A 27,327-nucleotide genomic window follows, 5' to 3' on the forward strand; every position below is an offset into this window, starting at 1 on the left:
TGGAGGACCTTGCACTTGGCCTTGTTGAACCTCATGAGGTTTGCACAGGCCCACCTCTCAAGCTGAAGCAGAACTGAGCCTGTCCTGGGCTAACCTGTATGGCCGGTGGGGCACGTCCCTGCACATGTGATCATGCATGGTGAGAAGTGCTATTGGCCAAGCAAACTCATCTAACAGCATCTCTGGAGAACCAGGCTGGCTTTTACTCCTGGGATATCCACCTTCTTTGAGGGATGCTCTGAAGCAGGGAGGCAAGGTCACCAGACCACTGGGCAAGAGGGCTTCTCGCAGCACTGCCTGCCCAGTGTTTGTCTTGCGGATTTGGGTCTCAGCCTTATCTCACACAGGAAGCACACAAGCTCCCCACCAAAGTCATCTGTGCTACAAATGCACCAGTTGGCAACTATGTCCAGCTCCTGGTAATCTGTCCTCCATAGCGATAGCAGGCACTGGCAGAGAGCTGCCTTGCCACATTTCTTGTGCGGGCAGACCACTGGGAGCCTGGGCACAGGGAAAGGGTCTGGCAGTCTGTCTGGGGGCAGCACAAGAAACACCCCTTTCCCCACCCAGCAGTACTACCAAGATGCATTACTACCAAGAGTCTGTGGTGCTCCTCCAGCAATTGCTCCTCAGCATTGCCCTGCGGCATGTGGACCCCAAACTGTGTTCCCAAATAGATGCCTCCTGCAATACCCACTCCTCACCAAGTGGGTGACATGCTTGACCCCCAGGGTGTGGCATCAGCTGTGTCCCCTGCCACACAGGGAAGAGGGATGATCCATCCCCTCCACCATTCTTGCAGAGGATCCTGGGCATTGGAGCAAGCATACGTGCTAGGAAGAGGGGGGCTACTACCCATTGCTGTGCTGAGGACAGCACAGGAAAGGGGAGGAAAGCCAGCAAAGTCCTTGGACTCAGCTATGGCATTCAACCGAGGCTTAGGTGTTGCTTTCCCCACAGCAGAAACCCTAATGCACTTCTCCAGTTCATGCATTGGCCTAGGACTGTTTAGGCTGGCGAAGAAGCATGAGCTACCCTAGGGGAAGGTATCAGGAAAGCACGGAGCTGAGTTTCTTTTTGTATGAGAGCAATAAGCCACCCACCAAATCTCAAAATAATACAGCTGAAAATGCTATAATACTATTGTTGGCCTTTGGTCTGCTGGGTGTGCTGCTGCAAGGTACCAGGACCAACACCAGAACCAGTCTCAAGTGCCCAGACTCAAGGGAAAGCATTCTGATCAGGTTAACATCCCATGCTGTGCAGGCCCTGTGCCAATACCTGTATCAGTGTTTGTCACTGAACTGAAACTCAGCATGCAAAATGGATCCAGCCTTGTTTTACGGGGGTTGGTTGGATGTTTGGCTGCTTCTCGAGTCCTTCTGATTACCCAGCCCAAGCCTTGCAAGCCAGTTGCCCCACATATAATCTCCCTGTTGCCAGCACAGCTTGGATTTGTCATGGCCAGGCCCTATCTCCTTCAATGCTGTCCTGCAGAGCTGCCTCCAACTTACTCCCTATATCCATGCTTAGAAACTGAGTCATCTCTTCATCTTATCTCTGAAAAACATGCTGGGCTCCCTCAGGCAGGTTCTCCAGCTGTTTCATCACTCTGCTGGCCCACATGAGACCACATGCAGCAAGCCAGGGCCAGACTTTCCAGGGAAATGTGTACAGGATGGTCCGTGGGACCGTGGTTCCCAAGCCAGAAGGTTCCCGCCACCTATGTTGGAGGGAAGTGGACTCAAGAGTCAGACACAAGAAAGCCAGTGTATAAAAAAAAAATCCCCAACGGCCACAGTTGAAGCCATCCCACATTCTTTCAGCAGGCAGGGACCTGCACGGCCTCTTCCCTAAGGGGATGAGGGGAAATTCATTGCAAATGGGTGCCCAGCCAAGGAACCGTCCCCTCCCATCAGCAGCAACCATAGCCAAACAGATTAAAAAAAAAAAAAAAATGCAGGTGAGAAGCCTGGAAGAGATTCACACAAAGTATATGAAATGTCACAAAACCTGGGGAATTAATATTCCCCCAAGAAAGCAGGCTGGATCTGGAGGTGAAGCAAGCCTGGAGGAAAGTGGTCATGAATTTCTCCCTGTTTTGAGCTGGGAGGGGTGTAGCTCAACTAGTCTGTCTCCGCCAACCTGACACTAGGCCCTCTCCGTGTGTCCCAAACCTCCCCCTTCTCCAAGGGCTGCAGAACCGGCGCCAGAAGCACAGCTGCTCACCTCTGCCTCACGTTGGGGTGGAAGAGCAAAAGCAGCACGCAACCTTTTGGAAAACCGGTTTTTCTGAGCAAGGTTTTTCTCTTCCGAGCTGAGTGGCTGATATGCATCTGGATGGAGGGAAAGGGGCTGGAGGGAGCCAAGCCAGCTTCTCCCTCCTCCATCGTGCTTTTATTGCATCATGCATTTGTTGTCTGTTGGAGGAGCTTGTTCACAGTGCACGCAGCGCTATGCATTTCTAATTCAAACACCAGCAGCAATAAGACCCTCCCAGACTACAGGCCAGTGGCCCTGGCCTTTCACTTGATGGCTTATCTCTCAATAAAAGGGTTAAATAAATGTTAGACATGAGGGACAGGTGAAATACCAGGTGAAGGGAGGGAGCTGGAGGGATGGGGAAAGCAAAGCAACCTGGCCCTGACTTCCCCCCCAAGGCCATGGAGGTGAATTGGGGATTTTCCATTTCATTAACTTTACAAGGGGTAATTCCCAGCACGAAGCATCATCCTCATGAACAGACCCATCCTGGGCTCTCTCTCACCCTTTTACAATCAACAGCCTGGGTGGCTGCACCACTAGACAGGAAAGTCATGCTGTATTAGTATCTAACAAAGGTAACAGGCAGCTGATACTGAATTGCCCACAGTGGAAAATACATCTGATATGCAGAAACAAGCCATAATTGTTGTTTTTAAACTAAGAAGTAAAATGGATGCCAAGACCCACAAAGTATGTGAATTTAAAAGCCGCTCCTGGTTCTCCCTTGCAAAGGAGCATTACGTGAATTGCTGTTGCTCCCCAGGAGAAGCAGGCAACCCTTCAACCCTCTGGAGAGCGGTGGTGTTCCCAGGCAAAAAGGCTGTGATGCTTTAGGGGGCTGGGGATCAAAAGACTGTCCCACAAATGCAAAAATCAACTCAAGCACACTAAGTTCATTAGAAACATGCACACACGCAGGCAGGAGTTTATTAGTCCACAGACTTACCATACCAAAAAAAAAAAAAAAAAAAAAAAATCCCCCCAAAATAGGGGTAGGTTCCCAGTTTTGCCTGCTTGCAAACTAACAGTGCTGAGGGTACTAAACATGCCTTGTGCACTCTGGGCAGAGTGCAGGGCAGGAGCTGAATGTGCAGTCGCAGCTGAGATTCAAGCCTCCCACGTACAAAGGGGCCGTGTACCTTTAGCCGCAAGGCAACCGGGAGCCCTCAGCTGCCTCCGAGACACATCCGTGGGTCAGAGCAGCTGCAGCAGTTTTAATGTGTGGGAGAGGGAGGCCGGCTCAGCAGACGCTAAGTACTGGCAGCACAGCCAGTCCTCCAGTTCAATGCTTCGCTCCGTGTCCACAGCCCGCTCCGCGAACTTCATCATGAGCAGGGCACGCTTCATGTCCACCCAGTTCTGAAGCACCCGGCGGAGGGCTTCCTCGTGGCTGAGGGGCTGCTCGGTGAGGTCTTTCCGGGGCCCCCAGAGCAGACACTGCAGCATCCTCTTGGCCTCGGTGATCCGCACACGCTTGATGGGATCCGCCTCCAGCAGCAAGTGGGCCAGCTGCTGGAGCCCCCGGGAGTAGATGGAGAGGCTGGGCAGAGCAGGGAGGTCCTCAGGGCTGTACTCCTGCTCCCTGAGGTGCACCTTCTCCTCAAAGGGGTTGGGCTGGTGCAGCAGCTCGTAGATGAGAATACCAGTCTGAAACTCGTCAAACTTCTTGTACTGAGAAGCTGACACAATCTCCGGGGCCAGCCGGGCCTGACTCTTCTTCAGTTTGGAGTCTCCAGTTCCTGGCTTCTGTTTGGCTTTCAAAAAATTGCTGATGATGAGGCGGGGTAAGTGTTTGTCATCTTTGGCTTTCACACAGCTCATGGGGGGCTTGCAGGGGACAAGCAGGAGATTCTCGAGGCACAGGTCACGATGGATGATGCCGTGCTCTTTGAGATGCTCCAGGCCATTGCAGAGCTGGAGGAGCAAGAAGCAAACATGACGTTCATAGAGCTCAGGCTTGGCTTGGTGCAACACCACCGAGTCCCTCACGAAGTCGGCAGTGGTCTGGCTCGGCACCTCCCGGGTAATGACCACCACACAGTCGTGCTCGCTGGCAGTGCGGGAGGGATGGATGCCACCCCCGGGCATGCTTTTCCCCACATCTGAGGCCAGCAGCATGCTGGAGGGGACAGAGGCCACAAAATGCCCACAGTCCTGCTGGATGTTGAAGTGGACTGGCACTGCAGGGCTGCAGTACGAAGCAGCCGCCTTGGACTCCTGGGTTTTACAAATCTGTGCGGAGAGACCAAAAGAAAAGTCTCATCAGTCAGTAACAGACAGGGAAGTTCAGAGATGGGTTCCTAAACGGAGAGTTGCAGATGCTAAGGAGGACATCAGTAGAAGCCAGGTGCACGCTAGTCCCTTCAGTACTTTAAACTATCTCCTGGCTTGAGAATCTTTCTTGTCCTGCAACACCCCAACCTTAGCAACCTGACGTCTGGGTCGCATTCCCAGGTGTGCTTCCTCTGCCAGGCAAGGCCCAGTGTTTACGGGAAAGAACAACAGTAGTCCTCGCATGAGTAACTTCTGGAGATCTTCTCTGGTTGCTGACAGAAGCAACATAGCTTTTACATCACGGATGTCATCAGGAACCTCCCCCCACCCCGCAACCCAGGAGACATTCTGCAGAGGGAAAAGCAAAGCCTGTGGCAGAGGATGTGCTGCATCCACCTCTGGAGCTGGTTAACCCTTGCCTGGATGAGGCCCCACGCAACGCGACCTGGCTGCGAAGGTGGCCTTGTTTGGAGTGAGGGGTGGACAGAGACCTCCAGCACTTTCCTCCCACCTAACCCTTCTCTGGTCCTAAGCCCTGGAGCCACTTTCACATCCTCCTCCACCACTCCCTTTCCTTGTGTCAGCAACTACTCTGAAATCCCTGATCAACAGCTAAGCAACAAGCTTAGAAGCAGCAAGAAACTAACAACAAACTGTATACGGCACAGGGGAAAAAAAACACCAGACAGAAAGTGGGAGCTAACAACAGGTTTAGAAATAAGTGAGAGTGCCACAAACTCAAGGGAAAAAAGCATTTATCTGGATTCTCTTAAACCCACATGACTTTTATCTTAATTTCGTTCTGTATTTTAGCTTTATGACTGCATTAAAGACTAAACTCAAACCCAAGTTTATTAAAAGAGTATCCATTAGCTCATGGGTGCTTCTGGCATTTCCATTATACACTTTTTCCTTTTTTTAAATTTTATTTAGCGATTTATTTATAGCTCACCCACAGGAATCGGCAACAGGCTGAAACTCAGCATAAAAGGTTTCAAACCCTGGAGCATGCCACTGCCAGTCACAGCATGCGTGCAAAATTGGACAAGAAATCAATTTTGCCTCCGAGTGAAAATAAATGCAAGAACAGAGAGGAGCTGGAAAAGTGAGCTGCTTTTGTATTACTCTAGCAAAGGTTTGAATCTAGGCATTTGCAGGTAATTCATTCAGGTGAGACAATACTGTGGAGATGAAGCATTTCAAATCCCTATTGTCCTCTCTTTTCTAAACAAAAAACCCTGCCATGGCTGTGTGCTTATTTTGTGGAAAGACAAGCTTTGGAGAGCTAGGCAGACTGCAGATTAATGCAGTGGGATGCAGGCAGAGGAGAGGAGGCCTTCCAGCCCTCTGCTGAACAAGCCTGCTTGTTCCTCCCCACACAGGGAAGACGTGTAAGGCTTACGAAAAGGGGAGGAACTCCAGCAAGAGAGGAGTCTCTGGGAGAATAACTGCAACCAAAGCTAGACTGGGAGATCTTCCCCAGCCAGCCATTCTTCATATGGCTTTGGCTACACCAGAGGCATCCTCCATGCAGCAAGCTCCAAGTAGGAGCCTGGGGCTGGCTTAGTCACGCATCTTTAAGCGAAGAAAGAAGCCAAGGCATGGAGCATATCTTGGCTTAATTCCTCTAAAGCCATTTCATGTAACCCTGACTCCTTCTAACCGTTTTACACGTAACCGTGTCTGCCTGCGTACAGCCAAAACTGGCTCCTGCTCCTCAGCAGGCTCCTTGGCTCAAGTCAGATCCTTTGCCCATTTTGAGCTCTCCAAGTCTAATTTTAACTGCAGGTCTGCAATATTTTTCATGTCAGAAAATCTGTATCTGAAGTCAGGAGGGGCAGCTAGGAATCAGCCAGTTGTAATGTTTCACAGTTATTTTCTACTTCGGCTACTGAAAGGTAGGTGGCACACAGGAGCATTGCAGGAGGTGTATGCATGCACATGTGTAAATACATACAGAATTTTACGCTGGCACAGAGTACGGCAGTGTTGGGAGTGGTTTTGGCTTTGTTAAGGTGCTCTGCAGCGTACCAAGGGCACAGTGCAAGCCCACATCACATGGAGGGGGCACAAGTGCAGTCTCGTTAAGGGATTGAAATGTGCTGTTTCTGCCTTGGCAAGAATTCATGCACTACAGCCATAGAGCTGAGCCTCTGAACCCCACCTAACACAGCAGGCAAGAGCAAAGGTGCGTGCATGCCACAGGGAACCACAGAGGAGCACATACATCAGTTCACCACGCAGTTCTCAGGTTTCAGGAGGAAAGTTGCGATGGATTTAGGCATAACACAGAAAGGAAGCTACAGCTCCGAGTGCTGGACTAGGGGTATTGGTGCAGTATCTCATCTAACTCCATTCTGGTTATTTACAGCCCCCTTGCTGGGTTGACTGTACTTCCTTCAGAATATGAACTGGCTTTAAAGCTATCACTTAACAAAAACATCCCCTTGGGGTTCATAATGGTGGAAATGATCCAGCAGAGGGTTTTTTGGTTTGGTTTTTTTTTGGTTTTTGTTTTTTTTTTTTTTTTTTTTTTTGGGGGGGGTGTGTGTGTGTTTCTTTGTTTGTTTGTTTGTTTTCCTTGCTTAATGCATCTCTGACAGTGCTTTTTTGGGAATTACTTTAGGTTCTGAAACAACCTGAAGAGTAAGTAACAATGAGATGCCCCTAGGGTTAAGTCAGAATAGAATTAAAAGGCTCTGTATTCAAGTAGTAACACAGGTCAAGAACCGAAAATCCATGGGATGTCCATGGAACAGGTTGGATAAGCTTACTTATCCAGGTTTCAAAGAGCTGAACTGTTGCACCTCATGTTTCCATTTCAAACATGGATTCTGCAAAGTTACAGGAAAATATTTCAGACCTGACCTTACACAGCATGTCTGGGTCAGCCCCACGTTGTTTAAGCAAGATCTGCAATATCTTAATGCCTGTAGTTTCAAGATCATATAAGCACTCGCATGGTTTCTGGGTCAGACCTTCCACTTAAAAGGCAGGCAGAAGCAAAAATGCTGTCTTTTGGATAGCCTTTCATCAGCTTGTGTCATCAGAGGTGAATGCCTCCAAGTTTGCACCGGTATTTGCAGAAAGATTTTTTGAGAAACTGGTTGGGTTTCAGACCCTACTAGTCTGCAGCAATAAGCATCTGACTGGTATTTGTTACACCAAAAACGACTTCTCTAAATTAACCCTCGCAAGCGGTAGGGGAAAAGCAGCAATTTTGGAAGGGGTTTTGCTTGCCAAACTTCACCTGTGAGAAAGGCAAGCAGAGAAAACAGGCCACTGCGTGCTGACGGTGCTTATCAAAGGCGTGCTGCTGACTCTGCTTCCCCCTCTTTCATTCAAATCCATACGCTAGAAAGGGGGCAAAAGAAGCTTGAAGTTTCACTCCCAGCTCAGCTAGGGACCCCCGTGCAGCCTTCGACTGCAGCTCTTTGCCTCATTCTCCCAACTGGGAGATGGAGATGAGCCCCGATACCTCCCAGGTGTGGGCTTACCTTCACAGCGTAGGTGGTAGAAGGGTCCTTGGAGCAAGTGGCACAGTAATATATTGCATCCCCTGAATCACAACAGGGCTTGTTGCATGCCAGCTTGAAGAGAGACCAGTTGTTCTCGCTGAAGTGCAGCTCATTCTTCTGCTCCCGCATGAAGCAGTCCTCACATTTGGCGACCAGGCGGCGCAAGGACTCAGCATAGAGGGCCCCCAGCTTGGCGTACACCCCCTCTTTGCTGTCGATGTTGCTCAGGAGGTTGTGGAGCTGGAGACTGGAGCCCGATGACACCTGGCTGGACACACTGAGCTGCGAGGAGGAGAGGGACTGGAGGTTTCTGCTGGGGATGCAAGCCCCTGTGCTCTTACCAGTGGCTGAGCCCCAGTAGCTGTTTCCTTTGGAGCCTTTCTCCAGGGACTCGGAGGAGGAGAAGGCACCCGGGCGGCCCCCCAGGCTGGCCGGGTGGATGAAGGGAGGCTCCTCTCGGAGGCAGACATTGCTCTCGGAGTGGCTGACGTTCAGCCTGGGGCTGGCAGCACCGGCTGCTCTGCCTGAAGACGCCGGTCCCCCAAAAAAGCCATCTGGGGAGGACACCGTTCTGCTCACTGTTTTCTTCTGGGGCAGAGGGGGTGGGCAGCTGGGGGCAGAGGAGGGGCCATCCTCACCAGAGGCAGGAAGGAAAGGGACAGGGGGAAATACTTGGCTCTCAGCTGGAGGGGGCGAGTGGTTCGGCTCGGAGGAGCGCCCTAGGAGACAGTGACACACAAGAAGATGTCATGAGTGGCCCTTGCGGGCTGGGAGCATGGGTCCCTCTCCATGTCCCTGCCACCCCCACAGGCTGCCTCTCCCAGGGCCCTGGCTGGGAACAAAGCAGCAAGCCAGGTTACATCTGAGCCCAGCGCAGTCCTCAATCTATTCACGACTGCAAAACTTCACCAAAGGGGTTAGGGATTTAATCCAGTCTAACACAGCAGGTTTTCAAAGCAGGCTGCAACCAGCCGTCTAGAGAAATGTCCCCCCCCCACCAAAACCACTCCCCAGTGAATTGCTTACACAGTAGTAAAAAGCTAGTAGAGGGTAAATATTTAAGCTGTGATGTCATCCACAGGGAGGTAAGAACGAAGCACTCGGGATATGCGGACAATCTCTTAAACACGGCCTGTTTCACATGGGAGCTGCCACCCAGTGCTTCAGCAGCACGGCCCGATAAGCAGAGAGTGACTCACTACACAGCTCCAGCCCTCCGGCTGTACATCAGCAGCCCAAGAAGTACACTGAACCTCTCTCTGCCTCACACTGGGTATGGGTCACTGGGCAAGGCCTGAGATTTTGGCAACTTCCATCCTCCTGACAAAATCTGGCCTCCCCCCAACATTGCCTGTCCCCCAGCTTATTGCCAGACCTCTTTGCTCGGAGGGGCAGCCTGGCCCCATTACATACCCTAAACCCCAAGCAACTCCACATGCCATCGGCACATGGATTGGATTGGGATGACTGGCTCATTTCAGGCAGCACGAGCAGCTGTTTTCCTACCCTGGCCAGCCTGGAGACAGGTAATACAATTGTATGTCAGGGAAGAAGGCCAAGGCGGGGTGGGGGGGAAATGGAAAAAAAAAGACGACTTGACATTGAAATAAAGACCAGTAATTTCAGGTCATGGAGACAGAATGAATGAGGAGAGGAGGGATCTGCAGGGAAAAAGAAAAGATGTAATGATTTCAGAGAATTTTCAATGCCACCTGAATGACAGGTGGGACTCTTGATAAACTTGAGCTCTGCTAACACCTTGCATGCAAGTGTAGACCTCGAAAGGTGCATGGTGGAGTTTTGCTCTAATCAAACTCAGCAGATAGCAGGATTTGTTGCTTTCTCTGAGCTCCACTTCCAAGGCTGCGGAGTGGTAGCAAGCCATCCTTCCTCCTCACAAGGGTGCTGGTGAGGGTTCAGCTGCCAGCAGGCGCTTCCCCCCAGCGGCTCCTCCAAAGGGACACCCCGGGGCGGTTGCATGTCACCCCGCAGCAGACACTTGTCTCCCTCACGGCCCTGGTGACTCACCAGCTCTCATGCACAACCTCCAAGGGTAGGGGCTCGGATCCCTGAGCTCCCAGCCTGTGCTGGCATGTCACATGCAGGCTCAAAGCCGTACCGGCTCTGCCAGAACGGCAATCCCTGTTAGCTGCTCGCCACCCGAGACCCCGCGAGGTGAGGGCAGGTCCCCTAGTTCCCAGCTACTAGAGGGGATGCCAGCACGATCTGTCCCTGTCCCTCCCCACCAGAGTGTCTGGTAGCATGACATCAATTTGCATTTGTCCCCTCCACTGCCAAGGCTGCCTGTATGCTCCTGCTGCAATACACCCCCATCCCAAGCAACAGCGCTGAGAGACACTCCAGGAACGAGCAGCTCTGATTTTGACTTCTGCAGAAGATCAGCTTCCCATGCAAGGCAGTTTTGGCACCCCATTTCTGACGACTCAGACATGCTCAGAAACAGCTCTGTGGGAAATGCGAAGCACCACACGTCTCTCTTGCCCCAGTTCCCGGGTACCAGGCTGCCTGACTCCCGTTGGGCCCTTGCCCCAGGGGTCTGCCTGCATTGCACACCCAGTCGCTAAGCAATTGACTGGTTTCCAGTTTCAGCTGCTCTGCAGCTGCACAGTGAACTATGGAGCCTGTGGCTCAACAGAGGTGCATGCCTCAAGCTTTAATGGAAGCCCAGACATCTGCATCATGCCCTGCTGGGTCCATGGGAAAGATCCCCTCTGTTAAAACACTGTCAGAAGCCACAGACAGGGACCATTCTGCATGGCATCTCTTGCTACTTTCAGTCCAAGGGGCTTTGACAGAGGATACAGCCAGGAGAAATTTTTCAGCATGCAGCCCAAGAGCAGCTCAGAGGCATCTCTGCCAGGACACGCAGCTGAATCCCCATTTCAAGAGGCAAGATTTACTTGACAGTCATATGGAACAAACGTCAGCACTGGAAGCTTTGGCAACAGGTCCACACGCCTAGCCCACAAATGCCAAACTGCTCTTACCTTCTTTTTTATGTGCTGCTGGGCTCTGCACCAAGCCCAGGGTAACAAATGAAACCATTTCACAACTTTTCTAACAGCCCTCTGCACCTTCAGTGTATAGTCCTTCTGCATGTCAAAGGTTTAAAAGCTCGCCCACACTTCATATTTTAACATCTGACAGCACCGCCAGTTAATCGGAGCTCACCTCACTCAGTGATGGACTGCATAGCTCCTTGCTTGCGTCAGCAAGAAAAACTGCATTTGGGTTATTTGTTTAAAAACTCATCTTTCCCAAGATGAGTTGAAACAGTTGCTTCTGTTAGTGGAGGCAGAGAAATTCTCTTGTCCCATATAATTTTTGACAGCAAATTGCTTCTGTGTCCAGCAAGTAAAGATCCAACATACGTGTTTCTTCCCCCTGTACAATTTCCTGGCATGGTCTCACTCTCAGACTCCAAGTTAGAGGTGGAAAAATGGAGTTTCCAGAGCTCTGGCGCTTAATTTTATTGCTGCACATTGTTGCTCTTGGAAAAACAACTTCCACTACACGAAGGTTGCTTTTACGAAGGAAATACTTTCTGAGCTGCTGAACACGTTAGTGCATGTCTAAGTTACGCACTGATGAAAAAAGTGACTTCATAGTAAGTATTTTTTAATCTCAGTTAAACGAGTGCAGGCAGATTTTTTCCCCTTCAAGAAATAACTGGGAACACAACGAGAGGGAGAGATTACCCCTAGTACAAGACTCCTCCTGGTACCCCTCAAATCTATGGACTATTTTCTGTGGAAGGGCTACTTGTGACCTCGTGCAACATATGAAGCCCAAGAAGGATAAGGACCATTGCTTTCAGATGGAGGTTTTATCCAGACAAGAGGAGAGCCACGGGATGAATTATTTTGGCACTTGCCGAGTGAAAGAGGAGAAAGCCCATGATATTTGCCTTACTCTGCCACACTCATCTTAAGTGCACCCAGAGGCAGAAGTGCAGAAATGGAAAGATGAAGCGTTTCTGAGTGAACTAGGTGATCAGTCCATCGTGACCCCTGCTCTGAAGATGCTGACCCCACCAGTGGGCCTCAGAATGGAGGTACCTTCTTCCTCAGGTCCAAAACTACCTCTTCCACACCCAGTGGTCACTTACCACCATCACTGCCGGTCTGTGTGTCCGAGTCGAGGCTGTCGGTGGAGCCAGCCGTGAAGCTGACGTGGACGCTCCTGAAAGGTGGGCTGAGGCTCTCGGCAGAGCTGTTGCTGACCCTCTCCAACTCAGCGCTGTTTGGGTTCATTTTCAGAGCGTGCCTAGAAAGAGTGAAAGAGAAGAGTCAGGAGACAGATGGCAAAAGGTACCTCGTGTGCACTTGTTCACGGAGACTCAAGCTGAGAGCAGCTTGGTCCCTGCCCATCCATACAGACACTGTCCAGCCTTTTACCACACCACAGCTCCTCATTCCTGCGCACTTTTCTTCTTTCTCCGGCACCTGGGGAATCACATCCCACTGACACGGAGCAGGTCACAGCCCCCATGCCAGCCCACCATGACAAACCAGCTGTGCTTGAGCAGAGAGAACCACTGAGCCAACAGCATCCAGCCCCAGTCTGTGCCATCTTTGCCTAGCACAACTGGGGTCCCGGACCACGTCCCATCTTGGTCACCATCCCTGGGAAGTGGGGACCCACCAGTGCTTGCCTTCGGTAAAGCTCCCAAGGGAAGGGAGTGACATCGCTCCTCCCATTTTATAGAAGAGCAGGTTGAGGCTGGGTGTCAGAACCCAATTCCTTCATGACAGAGGCATAAGTGGAAGAAGAGTCCATCCCTAGCAGCAGTTGTCTCCTCAGTGCAGCACAGTAACAACTGACACCTTGAGAAAGAAGCAGCGCCTTTGCAGAAAACAAGTGTCTGCCAAACTCAGGACCTACCATGCAGCTTTTAATATAAGACCTACAGTTTTCCATGCAGCTTCCATCTAAAAAAAAAAAATAAATAAACAAACGATAACCTGGGCTTATAACCTGCCAGGTCACAGGACTTTTTGCCAAGATAAAGAATTTCCCCTGCATTTTCTTCATTTTTTTTCCTCCTTAGAAGACAACAGAAACTGTTGAAATCAGGCAGCACATCAGAGCACAAGCACTCCTAGCTTTGGTACAGTTCAGACTCTCTATCGGTCAGCAAACGAAGGTTATCAGTCCACATTTTTTAAGTGAAACTGCCAATCTGCTGATAAAATTCAACACATTGTTGATTAAGAATGTAAAAAGGTTAGTGGCAGACTTGTAAAAAAGAAAAAGGACTTCCACCAGCTATCTTGCTGGAAGGTATCCGGCGTTTCCCAATCAGACGGCTGAATGGCTGCTGAGAAAGACAAACAAAAGACGTGCACGACCGTTTTCTTGTGGCACCCTGTTCATGCGCACAGGATCCCTCCTCTTCCAAAAGCCCCAAGCGCAGCAGATGCCACGAGCGATTTTTATTTGAGGATTGAGAAATGTTTTGTTCCCCATCCAGACAAAGCACTTACTCTCATGTCCACACCACCACATGGAGAGCAGAGCGTATGAGAAGCCCGGAAGAAACTTCTGCCAGACTTCCTCATTTGCCTGAGCAGCCTCGGTCTAAAAATACTCAGGGGCTGGTGAAAATAAAGCTTTTAAAAAACACCTCAGGTATAACTCAGCAGAGACATTGGTCTTGCACTAGTGATGAACTGACCACGGCAAGCCTCTTGGGGATGATTTACAAAACTTTGCAATGCACCACACAAGTCACAGTTAAAAAAATAAAAAGAGTGAGAGAGACATATTGAGGTTTTTAGCTCTGTTACGATTAATGTTGTTGAAAGCAACCAACTGGACTTAATTTTTTTTTTTTTTCTTTTTAATGATAAAGATTTATCTTCATCCTATAACTTTCTTAGGCTTTTAACTCTTAGTAATTTGGGGGGAAAAAACCGCATAGGCGCATACCCATGCGGGTGCACTGTCCGACCTGTCAAGAATCTAGGAAGCATTTGAATCCATCAGAAAAGACGACGATTTTTCAAGCGAGCCGGACTCGATTTGCGCAGATGAGAGGTTTCCTAATACATTCCTCCCCTCCCCCTTCCCCCCCCCCCCCACCCCCCCCCCCCCAAGAAAAGTCGGTGCCTTTCTGTTTCCTCCCCATCACTTAAACACAAATCTGCAGAGCTGCCTTACCATTCCCCTGCCCAGAGAGAGATGGGACTTTGCTCGGCGGGGTCCAAGGTCCACCGCCCGCGGCCACACCTATTCCTCCAAGCAACCTGGGCGCAACGCGGCGCCTGCCAGAACCACGCCGGCTGCTGCCTCTGCCCAGCTCAGCGTCGCGGTGAAGTCAGAGGTGCAGAGAGCCCCGTTTCCTCTCCGCACCGCCGTGACTTGTGCAAAATGCAGTTCCTGAATAGGCACACCGAAATAGAAATTGTTTGCCGCTTAAACGACATCCTGCTCTTGTTTCAGATGTTACAGCCGGGCCAGCTAACACCGCCTGGAAATATGTCCGCTTTACATCTCCCTCTTTTCCTATGTGCTGCTTGGAGCCCAGGCTGCAGCCTGCACAGATTAAAATACCACACACCGTACCCAAGAATTACTGAAAACACTTGCTAGGGTCAAACTCTCCCATTTCAGTAAAATTCAACCCCAAGAGCTGAACGGCTTGTGGGGTCCTGATTTACAGCTCAGCCGAACTTGCCCCGCTTGGCTAGTGCTCCTTCTGCCGCGTGTGACTGCAAGGGCCCAGGTGGCCACTCTCCGTCTCACCCTTTTCACCAGAAGATACTGGAAATAAAAAGCATCAACCCATCTTAGACCTGAAGAAATTGTTGGGATTGTCCCCCCACTGACTTGCTAACATCTGTGGGCTCCACTCCCCTTCAGAAGGATGTAGCAGCTGTTAATTTAACTCCATTTCAAAAATTGATGCTCAGCACCTTAAATGTAACCGGCAACTTCAAGAGCAGCACCAGAGCCTCCTTCATGTGCCAGCGCATAATGAACAGGTCACAAGAGTCGTCAGCTCTCCCAATCTAATAACCTAAAAAGACAGGATTTCCAGCTCTCCAAATTATTCTGGTGGCTTTAAACACACTTCAATTACTCAGCATCCTCAATGCAACATGCTGGCATATTCAGGCAATCCTTCGCATTCACTATTCCCCAGTTTTCCCATCCTAAATAATTTCATCCAGCTGGCTTTCCACACGATTCCCACAGTCATGCCTAAAACAAGTCAAGCTTGAAAACAGCAGTCTTGTGAAAAAAAACAAACAAACAAAAAACCCCCAACCAAACAACAACAACAAAACCAACGACAGTTTGGAGTTCTGTAACATGACAAAGGGACCTGGATCTTTTGCCATGCCTCACATTGCATCTCTTGCCAGGGCATGCTTCGTCTTTCCCATGATTCACACTCAAGCAGTAGCCACGTGTTTAATTTCACATTTCTTGGTCCCACCTGCTGCTGCTGCGGGACTCCAGCATCGCCGACTGCGCGCCTTGCACTTCTCGGAGCGCGAGTGGAGTCGGGCACCAGAGCAGGGCTCCCCCCGCCGCAGCAGACACACGTGCCCTGGGATATTGCCCCAGGGACCCCTCGGACTGCGGGGGGCATGCCTTCAGCTGGAATCTCCCGCCTCAGATTTGACACACAGATCTGGTTACCTTCCAAAAGCGCAAGGGGCAGGGAGGTTTGGAGAGGGGGAGAAGGCTACTCAGGAGCTGCGAGGCTCCTGCTTGCTCCCTTCCAGCAGCCACCACACGCGCTGCGGAAGGCGCCTCTGATCACAAGGAGCGCCCGATCCGCAGCCCCATCACGGGGGTTTCCCCGCCTTGCTGTGCCGTTGGGTGAGGATCACTCCTCCTCAGCACAGAAGACAAGGACTTGAACAGATAACAGAGATGCTGAGCTTTATGGATCGTGCAACAGGGCAAGCAAGCAGAGGAGAACAGAGAACACGCACAAATCACCACAAACCAAACTGCACTCCAGAAGTCTGTCTGGGACACCCCCTCCAAAATAAAACACTGAAAGTAACGCATGGCAGAGAGAAAAGCCAGACTGCATTACAGCACCAAACACAACACATGGCTGGGCATAATTATTACACCAGAGGAAGCACTGTTGTACCATATGCTTGTCTATCATGAAACGTGAAATAATTATACCTTCCTCCTCCCTCCACTGCTTCTTCTTCCAAGCATCTTCCCCTGGACACACAGGGCAGTTAAAATCCAGCATACAGGAGCTTACAATACTTGAGGCTTGGATTTGTATTTATCCTTCTGCTACCAGCTGACAAATATGAAGAAACCAAAATCGAGGTGAAGAGAAGATTTGGGAACACTCCTAAGTCTGACCAGAAGACGACACCGCTCCTCCCTGTACCAAAACAGTTTTATGTAGCGCAGGTCAAATTCAAACCAGGGTTTGGAGACGAGAGATACAAGGGGAAATTCAGATGGGATGCAGAATTAAGATGGCAGATGGGTCAAAATCTAAATTACTGCATGCGTGAAAGGGACAAAAAACCTCATTTCAATTTCCAACTCTGTGCTTTACATGGTAAGATAGGAAACACACAGAGAAGCAAATGACTTTAATTTTAAAGGAAACAAACTCTCCTAAGAGATTCAGTGATGAATCACCACCTTTTAAAAACGATCCATCAGCAGAAGCAGCACGAGAAATTTCCAATTAGTTTCAGACAAAAACCACAGGGGGAATCCAAAAGGTATATTCCCTCCCTGTCCTGGAACGTGATTCTCCCTCCTGCTTGGGCCAGACCCCCACTTCTTTGCTTTATTTACTTATTTATTAATTATGTATTTAAATAGACTCCATCTAGGGGGTGTGTGTTTTTTATTATTATTAAAATAATAAATAATAATCTGGCTTGTCCTAGACCAAACAGCGAGTCCCTGCTGTCATCCACAGTCACAGAGAAGAAGGACCTGTGTGACTTCTAATGGCATTTGTAATTGCTACAGCAGCTTCATATACCCAGTCTGCTTTTGTCACCAGGGTAGACCCTGACACAGAGCTCCAAAGAAAAAAGGGTGCCTCAGGAACGGTAAGAAAAGGGGAATATTCTGTCTTGGGTGCAGCACTGCCCCATCACAGACTGATTCTGGGCAAGGAACATGCAGCACAGTCCCACCAGCCAGCACCACCTCCCCAGCAAGGAACGAACCTGGCTCTTTTCCTGATGATCCAGTTCCCAACATCGTCATTTTTTTTGCAACACTCTTGTTTTCTGTTCCCTCTGGCAACAAGCAGCACCATAACATGCAATCTTGGCACACCTCAAGCTCATTTGTCCTGGCTGTTTTCAGGGATGGCGGGTGTCAGGATGTGCCACGCTACGCACCTTTGTTACCCGAAGCGAGTGCATTCAGCAAATTTCAGAAGCTATTTACGGCGATGCCTTTTGAAGGTGGCGTTAATTATGATGAAAACAGCTCAAGAGCCAACAGTTCAAGATGCAAAACAGCACCACTGTTTCCTTTCTTTAAGAGGCACATGAAATAAATTAACTGTGAAGGTTTTGCAGGCTAGAAGGAACAGTGAGGATCATTTAGAACTGTCTGCATGAGAGAGACATAAATTTCAGCAAAGATTCATTCCTCGTGCCAAGAAACTGAAGGCCACACTAGAGCATTTCACACCAAAGAACCTTTAAATTATCATTGCACGTACAAGCCCTGGGTCTCCTAGTTCTCCCAGTGAGTCCTTTCCTTAGCTAACTACCTTCCCAGCTTTTGGAAGAAGACTAGCCATCATCTTCCCTTTCCAACCTCTTTCCTCTTGTAATTAAACTAATTTTCCATCCCGTTTCAGACCAAGCAAAACTTAGATATCTATAATTTTTCAAACAAGCAGGAGAAAATGATTGTATTGAAGAAACAGTTGCAAGAGGTTCAGAGTCGCTTTATATGGGATGAAACAGGCACAAATGCATTATTTTCCCTTTTTGCGCCTGCTTTTAAAACTCCCCAGAATCACTCCTTCTGCCATCCTGAGAGACAGCTTACTGCAAAACCAGAGTTTCCTCAGTGTCTGGCAGGAATTTACCCCGTAAAAAACTTTTTTTCCCTTTTAATTGTCAGAGCCAAGATGAACAAAACAAAATCTACACTCACTTTTTCTTTCTCTGCTTTGAAACTAGTTTGAACACACATGCAGGCTTTCTTTAAAATAAGCAATTAAGTTTAATTAGGAAAGTCAAACAGGCAGGCTTCATTTTCCAGCATGAAATCAAATACCTTGCTGCAGCTTGGGACCTAGAAGGAAAAAGGATGGTTACACACATTTCTTGCAGCTGAAGTGAACCCTGATTTGCTAAGCCCCAAGCCTGTGCCAAAACCAGGTCTACACTGGCTTCATCTCCATCCATCCACCCAAGGAGCCTTTGCAACTCTGCCACCGGAGAACACCTTGGGCTGAGGCACTCTGTCGCTGCGAGGGACTACGTAAGCGTAACAGAAATATCGGTGGTTCTTCCATTAGGGACGAGCACATGCCCCCAGACTGCCTGGGCCTAAGAGAGTATCGATGTGTCTCAGTTATCTTTGTTTGCAAGACCTCCTCCTTTTTTCAGGCTGCAGCCCAGGAGGACCAGAGATGTTCCTCCAGCACCGGGTCAGAGTCATGTCATGACCCGGAGCTGCAGGCAACAACTGCCCAGGGTAACACAATCCCACTCTGGTGTTTTTAACCAGCTGTGCACGTAGCCATCCCTCCCCACTGCCAGGCACAGGTAACAACACCCTGGTTCCTGCATCGACACGCTCAGAGGAGCCACGCTCGAGACGAAAACAAGAGCACCCACAAAGCGAACAAACAAAGCAACCAGCTGGGTTTGCACAGCTTGCAAAACTCACCCTCTGATCAAATCGCTCCTCAGGCCGGCTGCGCAGGGCTTTGGTAGCTGGCTGGAGGGCTCTGCTCTTTGACTAAGGCGCCTCAAGGCTCAGCTGCAGGCATCGAGGCATTTAGGACACAAATACATGTAGCACAACACAAGGCCTACAGCCACTGGGGGTAAGAGCAATGCCAGCACCTACCTCAACCACCTGGCAGGGTTTATGGCTGTGCCAGAGATCCCGGTCATGGATGCCACGTGTGCCCTGACCTCGGTTTCCCTGCCCGCTTTCACACAGGCTTTCTAGCACACAGATGCTTTCAGCATAACTCAGAAGAAACTGTTATTGCTGGCACAGTCTGATCGCACCAGGACCGTGAAACAGCCCCTTCAAGGAGCAGAAAATGTTCCACACCCCTCAGGATGGATCATCGTAACTCCATGCTGAGGGCAATAGCAAGGCATGCTCCTGGCTTGGAGCCTAGCTGGTCCAAGTCGCCCAGCCTAGGAGACACCCTAACACATGAAGGAGCCACTCTGCCCCCACTCCCATCCCTCACAAAGGCAGAAAGGAGACTCCAAACACTGCCGGGGAAGCATCCTTGCCCCCAGTACAGACAAAGGATTCTGCATGGCTGCTTCTCCATGAGCAGAATGAGGTCCTAGCACTGCAAGTGGAAGATGCTGCTGGGATATATATTGATGAGTTTGAGTGCCACCACCCTTCTGGCCTGTCCAGTGACCTCTGCTCTCCAGGGGAAGGAATCAGGTCCTAGAGGACTCTCAGTAGGCAGCTTGGTGTGCCCTAAATTATCACTGCTCGACAGCATTGTATCATCTCTGCTGGGCCTCACCAGCACCACCCGTGGCAAATACAGCCCCAAGCCACAGGCTGATAGGAGACACCAAGTGGCAGCAGCCATGAAAGAACGTTCACGAGGTCAAAGCTAAAGCACATCTTAGCATTCTCTTTGATTTTGAAGGCAGTAAAGCTCATCTGTATGCTTACTTGCTTGTGGACCTTTTCTTTCCTCTGACTCCAGCAGGCATGCAGCATCACAGCAGAAAGCCCAGCATTAAAGAGAACTAAAGCCTCTTGTTCATCTCTTCCCTTTCCTTGAGAAACCTAATTTGTTCACCACTTGGTCAATTTAAAACACTAGTTCCCTGGGGTAGCCAACCCTAAAAACATTGAAAATTCAGTGTGAGAACAAGACAGAGGATGGGTCAACTCAGCCATAGTGTCAACCTGGAGGTTACTGATGCCTACGCATAACCTTGACCATGGACCCAAGAGCAAGTTCTCCTCCAAACACTCATCTGTTCTTATCTCAACTTTTAAATCAAGAAGCTGGAGTCAAATCTGTTGTGCAATGCAGAGTTACAGGTAACAAAACTGACACACACAAGAAAGCAAATAAAGGACTCCCACAGAATGTAGAAGTATCTCTCCCCAGTACGCTCAGACAACCTAACCCATTAGTTGCGTGGATAGGAAATAAATTTTTCTTCCTCCATTTTCTCTCTTTTTTTTTTTTTAAAAAACTTTTTTTTTTTTTTTTGGTGATACACACAGCTGCAGATCCTGAATGCACACAAAGTATCGGAAGCCTGCTTTTCTAATTGCTTAGCAGAGCTACTTCCTTCCCAGATGGACAGCTCTCCCTTATTCACATTTGTTTTCTAGGGCCTGCTGTTACCCTGCCTGCAAACCTGACTTCCAGGACAGAGGTGAGGGGGAGGCTGCCTGAAGCCAGGCGGCTCCTGCACATCATGAGTGCACGCTAGGCAAGCTCCAATTACCTGTAGGCAAGGAGTCCTCCCTGGGGTACTGCAGCTTCAAGAGTTAACCTTGAAAGCAAAAACACATTAAAGCCAAGCTGAAAATGAGGATTTCAGAGGCCCTTGGCTATTAGTACCATGAGAAACTGCCCAGTTCCACCCACAAGAGGTGCTCCCAACCCCAGATTTTCTATCCTATTCAGCACCATGGAACTGTGCCAAGATAGAACGGAGCTGACCTGGGAAACATCAGCCATCCCGGGCACGGACCTTGTTCTCACTTGAATATTGGGACCCAAGGCCACACCTTGCAGCCCTGAAGGGCTTTTTGCAAGTACACATGGCATTCGAACCAGGACATGCATAGATCTGACAGCTTTTCAGCATGAAAACATAAATAGTTTTCCCGCTGTGCAATCACCTCCCATGCTCCTGAAAGCCCACCTTCGAACGGAAAAGGAAGAAAAAAAGAACAGGAAGCACCTCTTATTCAATGAATCCCTGCAGCAAACACCCCGACTGCAAATGGTTAATAGACAGCCACGCACACACTCACAGGGCTGTACCTGGACTGCTTTTTCGGTGGCGGTGGTGGCGGTGGTGCAAACTCCACGCCATTACTCTTGACTTTAGGAAAATCAAAGGAGAAAGACGATGATTTGCTGATCCCAGTCTGGCTCTCCAGCATCGGGCCGTCATCCACTAGGTCAGCACCCGCTCTCCCGTTCTCAGCTCCCACTGCCCAGGGGTGGGTTAAGAGCTCCTGCTCCTCCTCCTGCTCCTCCTCCTCCTCTATCCGGCACTGCTTGGTCCACGTTGGGGTGTAGTATTTCTGCCTCCTGTCATAGGATGAGCCTGCCAGGCCTCTGCTGGACTCCTCCACAGAGACCCCGTTGACATGAGTGCACAGAGAAGGGGATGCCCCAAAGGCACCTGTATCAGTAAAGCTCCTCGGCAGCAGCTGAACACCAGCTCCATCGTGGCTGTTGTCATCACCAAACCTTGACACATGGGAGCTTACTGGGGGCATACGGTTCCCCTCGCTGCCCGGCTGGCTGTTTTTGGACATCTTTGGGGGAATGGCTGGACTCTCAGTAACCGAGGTCTTGGCAGGAGCTGCTAGATGAAATCTCGGGCTGTTTTCACTTCCAGATGCTTGAAAAATCTCTCCAGGCTCAATGGCAGGTGACGAAGTCCCAAAATCGGGGTGGGAAGTGGGGCTGATACATGGCCACTGAACTCCCACCGCCGAGTCAGGGCTGCTGAGAAATATTGTCTTGTGATCATCCTCGGTGTGTGCCGTCATTATAGTTATCTTAGCCGCCACCTGGCCAGTGGAGTCCTGGTATTCCTTCTCACCGCCCAAAACCCAGCCGCCATCCCTCCACGTCCCATCAGCTTGCTCCTTGCCAGTGCTGCGGGCCAGGTTCTCCGCTTTTGCCTTTCCACCGGCAGCCTTCAGCTGCGCCTTCTTCCTCTTGGTGCTCTCGGCGTAGATGGGATCACCGCGGGCCGGCTCGGCGAGGCGAGGGCGCTGTGGCTCCACCAGAGCCTGCTGAGGGGTGCTCAAACCCTCAGGCCGGGGGTCTCCGGTGACAGAGAGCTCCCCAGGGACGGACAAGTCCTCATCCTCCTGGGACAAAGCAAAGGCAGCCGCCTTGCTGCTCCCCATGCTCTCAGGGAGGGCAGCAGGCTCGGCGTGGAGAGCCAGCTTTTTCCTCTCTGAACACAGGGCGTAGGGAAGAGGATCACCTTGGTCTTTTGTGATGCAGAAGGTCACGTTCACAGCTCTGCGCTCCTCTTCGCCGAACTTGACCGCCCTGCCACTTGGCCTGGGAATCTCGGGAGCATCCCGCTGCCTCCATCCGCAGGGAGCAGGGCTCTCCTTCTCGCACCAGGCACCCTTCCCCTCCGCGCAACGTGGCTCCCACGAGACAGGGTGCCCTCTGCAGCAGTCCGTGATTGAACAGTACTCACCCCCTTCACTTTCAAAGCTGGAGGAGAGGTGACGACAGTCGCCTTCCGAGGGGAGCGCTGCTCCTTCTCTGGTTTGGGAAGGAGGGTTTCTGCTGGCGGTTCTGTCTCCCAAGGCGGAGGGATTCGGGCAAGGGGCCCGATGCGGCAGGACAAACTTGTCTTTGGCTCTGTCCTCCTGCTTGCCCACCTCACCCACAAGCACCAGACTGTGGATGGAGACATTCCTCTCCACTCGACTCTCCAGGCTGCGCAGGCCCACCATGGAGTAGCTAGGAGGACAGCAAGACAAGCAGTCGCTGGGCGAGTTGTGAAGGAAGGGCTTTCTCACACCACCGTTGCCAAAATTGTCGAGGCAGATCCGCTGCACATCTCCTGATTTCAGAAGGAGCTGCTTGCCAGAAACCATGCCCCAGCTGACCTGCACAGGCCGAAATACAAGTGTACTGTCAAGATGTGCATAAGCAAAATGAAAGAGAAATTAAAAAAAAAAAAAAAAAAAAAAAAAAGGCGCCCAGCTCCGCAGAAAAGTCCTCCAGCATTTGCCATCTGTCTTACTCTGTGCTCACCCCACCAATAACTACCGCAAACCTTTTCTACTTAAACTCCACTTGTCCTACTTCCTGGACCATTTGCAATCCTTGCATTACCAACAATGGTAATGCACTGAAATAAGGCATTCTCCTTTCTCTTCCTATGGGTTCGCTGCCAGAAACATGTCCAACCTGTCATCCTGTCTGCGAATCACCGTGCAATTAAAGATTCAGGGAGGGAAGGAAGATTTGCACCTCTCTGCTTATTTTCGTTTCATTTCACGCTGCTGCTCCGGAGTCACACCGTGCAGAGCACAGACACAGGCTATCACAGGTTATCCTGGGATAGCAGCTTGGCTATGCTCAGCAGCAGGGACTGGGGAGGAGGCAGGGAAACGTACCCAAAAAATCTCTTCATCTGAGGGAGGTCCAAGCTGCTTGCCAAGAGAGGAGTAGGAGAGGCAGAGGGTAGGTAACACGTGCCTGTGAAGCGACGAGCACAGCTACGGCACGGGCAGGGTGACGGCAGCCAACGCTTCGCTCTGCGCGGCTGAGGCGGTGCCGGTGCCCGCTGGTGAGGGAGAGGAGCGAACCCCCCAGCCCGATGGCACCTCACACCCCTGCGGCTTGCCAGTTTGCAGGCAGGCAGCAGTGCTACACCCAGAGGGCATTACTGCTCTGGCAAAGGTTGGGAGCCCAAGGAGCTGGGCTAGGAAGGTAGGGCACTTTTTTCCTCACCCACAAAGACCATGGATCTAGTTAGCACTGACCGCAACCAGACAGGACTTCTTTTCAGTATATCTTCCCAGGAAAAATAACTTTAACCCACATCCTCATTTGAAATCCGGAAGTTCCTACACAAACAATTTATTTTTAAGCTCCCTTTGCACATGCCTTGTGAGCAACAGCTCATTCAGCTTCAGCCAAAGATACTTTGACAAGCCAATATATGGCTTAAAAACCTGAATCATGACCAAGGAAAAACAAAGGGAAGGAAACTGTTTTAACAGATATTCCTAGCACTCCTGAGGAGAGGTAAATAACGGGAAATCATGCTTTGACTGGATTAATCATTACCTGTGACAGATCTGCATTCATATTCACATCTGCCCACGTGTCAGAAACATCTGAGTTTATCATAGTCGGCTTCACAGCAATTGTTGGCTTTGAGAAGGGGGAAGTATTTACACCTTCGTCTTCCAACGCGGGGCTCTCGGGCTTGGTCCTAACTCCATTCGGGAGCACGCCACAAGCTCCCACGTCTGGGGGTGTTTGCAGCTGATGCAAAGTCTTTGGGTTGAAGCAGTTTTTGCAGGAGCCGGGCTTCCAAACGTGTTCCACAAAGTCACTGCACACAGACATCTTCAAATCCTCGTGGCTCAGACCGAGAGCCCTCTGCGTCTTCTGCACTGTCCTCCGCTGCTCATTTTGCATTTGCTCCCCGGAGCCGCTCTTAAAGATCACCTAGTTATCTGGAAAAGCACAACACTGTCTGATTAGTTTCGTTATGCCCTCAAATGGGAAGATTTTTTAATAGGACAGGTGATAATTACGCTTACACTGCCTTCATCACAAAGGCTTATTGTTTACATGCCTTTTTTTCACATCTTAGCTAAAGCCCACACAATCACTTAAAAAGACTCAACTTCTAAGCATAGCTCTGTAATAGAGAAGACCTCAAGCAAGCAGCTTTCCTATGTGATTTAGTTCCTTGTTTAATGAGCATGTATAACCAGCCTCGCGCAAGGTTTAGATCAAGGGTAAAGGAGAGAGGTCTTGGAAATAGCTGTTCACAGCTTCACAAGCAGAGCCGGGCAGGAAAAATTCCTTCTCCAAAGTGGCATCCTCTCTCTGGAAAATAAAAAGGCCTGGAGATACAAGGACCAAAACCACGACTGTGTAACCAAGGGGACAGGCAACAACCTTCCTTCGCCCAGAAGCACCACTGTGATTACTGCTGTGGTACACAAAGGCTTCTCTCCCACCCAGTGCAACAGAGAAAGGCGATCAGCAAGGCTGGGGCTGGCACCGATTTGAGCAAGTGCCTGGCAGAAAGCTCTTATCTGGTTTGCCAGGAGCCACAAATAACAGTGTCAGCTCGCTGAAACGATTCATTGTCTGCAAGGGGAGAAACGTTTTGCTCTTGGTTTACTTACAGCCAAGGATCCCTTCCCATCTTCCTTCCCCAGGAGGAAATGCCCCAGGAACAAGACATTCCTGCATTCCTGGGCCCCCCCCTCCCCACACGGCCAGGTCTGCTTGCACTCAGGCAGTAGCTACCTGGAGCCAACAAATTTGGAGATACTTCAGACGAGGACTCCCACAAAGCTCAGTGGATTAGGGAAGAGAAAGATCTGAAAACTAGATGAGGCAAATTGCAGCCAGCTGCTACGGGAGTCAGGGCACACGGTTCCCCCCCCACCCCCATGGCTGCAGAGTCCTTCCCCACCTAACCAGCTTGAGGTCATCTGCTCCGGGCCAGCTGACCCCGATGCAAACCGAGGCTCCTTCCCCGGGGGTCCCCGAGTGAACAGGCACTTTTACACCCCAATCCTGACAGCACAAGAGCAAAGTTTACCAGCCCGATCCTTCAGCGCTTCCTCCCCGCAGGCATACTGCAACGCTGCGGACACCTTTGCTCCTGCGTGGACGTCTACACCAGCCCACGCTTCAGTAAAGCCTCTGGACTCAGAGATGCCCCGGCCAGCCTCTCCGCCAGCCACCCTACTGCCTGGTGGAAATTAAAAAAATACTGCTGAGAGCCTGGGTGGGACAGAGCAAAGAGGGGGAACGCCACCGCCCCACATTCGTGGTCGGGATTCAAATGCTACCCTTGGGAAGGGGAGGCTTTGATCAGCTAAAGCATTGACACCTGCAGACTCCTTCTGGCTGACAGGTTGATAAATTGGGATCTGTTTCGTGGAAGAGCAAAAAAACGGGAGCTTTGATGGGATTCAGAAATCGGATGGGTGCGTGTCTCTCTCTTTTGGCGAGGAGACTGTTTTAGACAGGTTTTTTTCCATGGACTTCACAGAGTCCAAATTAACTGAAGGACAGCAAATCACTTTTGGACGTACCGCAACACCTTTGATGAGACTAACATAATGTGCAGGGAAAATACCTTTAAAAAAAAAACGTTCTGTGCTTTGTTTCCTTTCAGATTTAGCAAGCAGTGTCCGGCAGCCCCCAAAGTTGAACAAGTGTCCTGATGGGAGCCAGCAAAGAAAAAAAGAAAAATCAAAGGGAGGAGAGGAGGGACCGGAGCCAGAAAAAACTCTTCACTTCTGGTTTAATAACCGGCGCTGCCAACTGCCTTTTAAAGATCGGGGTTTCCCTCTCTGCCGCTAAGGCTGCCGTTGTTTCCCGCTGCCCCGGCCGCGGCGGGGGCGGCCCCGTGTCCGCAGCCGGTACCCGGCCCGCACCCACCCACGCGGCGCCGCGCGTGGAAACCGGCCGGGCTCGGGTGTCGTCCCCCCACCCCCACCGCCCCCCCCCAACGCGGGGCGAGCCCAGAGCCAGGAGCTGGGTCCGGGGCACTCCCGGGGGCACCGGCGAGGACCCGGTATAAAGGCTACCTGTTACCTGGGACTGGGATGCTAGGATGCGGCACAAGGATGCTCCAGCGCAAAAAAAAAAAAAAAAAAAACAAAAAAAAACACCAAACCCAAACCAAACCAAAAAAACAACAACAAAAAAACCCCAAACCAACGAACCAAACAAAAAAATCCCCCCAAACCCACCCCCAACCGAGCAGCGGTGTCTGCCGGGCGCCAGGCGTCCACCGGGACTGCGAAAAGTTTACCGGGCAGGGCTCCCGGGGCGGGCGGCGGTGCCGGTGGGGACCGGGGCGCAGCCCGGGCCGGTTTCAGCTCCCCCCCCCCCTCCGCCGGCCGCATGCTCGGTGGGCAGCGGCACGGCATTGCCCCGGCAGCCCCGCCCCGGCCCCGGGAGGCGGGGGGGGGGGGGGGGAATGTCCCTCCCCGCCCGGCTTTGTCCCGGGAGGCGGAGGCCCGGTGCCGGTGCCCGCCCCCGGTCCCGCTCCCCGCTCACCAGGCTCCCGCCGCGGCGGTGGGGCTCCGCTCCGCGCCGCGCCGCGCCCGGCCACGGCCG

At 51.0% G+C, this 27,327-nt stretch overlaps 1 protein-coding gene across 5 annotated transcripts; it reads right to left on the reverse strand.

The window, feature by feature from the left end:
* Window positions 1-71: 71 nt before the first annotated feature.
* On the reverse strand, window positions 72-27,327 carry PRAG1 (PEAK1 related, kinase-activating pseudokinase 1). Of its 5 annotated transcripts, none has more exons than XM_033007242.2 (6): window positions 27,268-27,327; window positions 24,295-24,689; window positions 21,277-23,105; window positions 12,187-12,344; window positions 8,037-8,776; window positions 72-4,497 (listed from the first exon to the last, which is right to left on the reverse strand). In XM_033007242.2, the coding sequence occupies exons 2-6, from the start codon at window positions 24,649-24,651 to the stop codon at window positions 3,460-3,462; spliced, it is 4,122 nt and encodes a 1,373-aa protein (XP_032863133.2). In that variant the 5' UTR covers window positions 24,652-24,689; window positions 27,268-27,327; the 3' UTR covers window positions 72-3,459. The 5 variants fall into 5 exon arrangements, with proteins under 5 accessions (XP_032863133.2, XP_032863135.2, XP_042664131.1 ...); XM_033007244.2 differs by lacking the exon at window positions 27,268-27,327 and adding an exon at window positions 27,020-27,067; XM_042808197.1 differs by lacking the exon at window positions 27,268-27,327 and adding an exon at window positions 26,958-27,045.

Source organism: Tyto alba, unplaced genomic scaffold, assembly GCF_018691265.1.
Source record: "Tyto alba isolate M040663 unplaced genomic scaffold, T.alba_DEE_v4.0 Super-Scaffold_6, whole genome shotgun sequence".
Classification (NCBI taxonomy): Eukaryota; Metazoa; Chordata; class Aves; order Strigiformes; family Tytonidae; genus Tyto; species Tyto alba.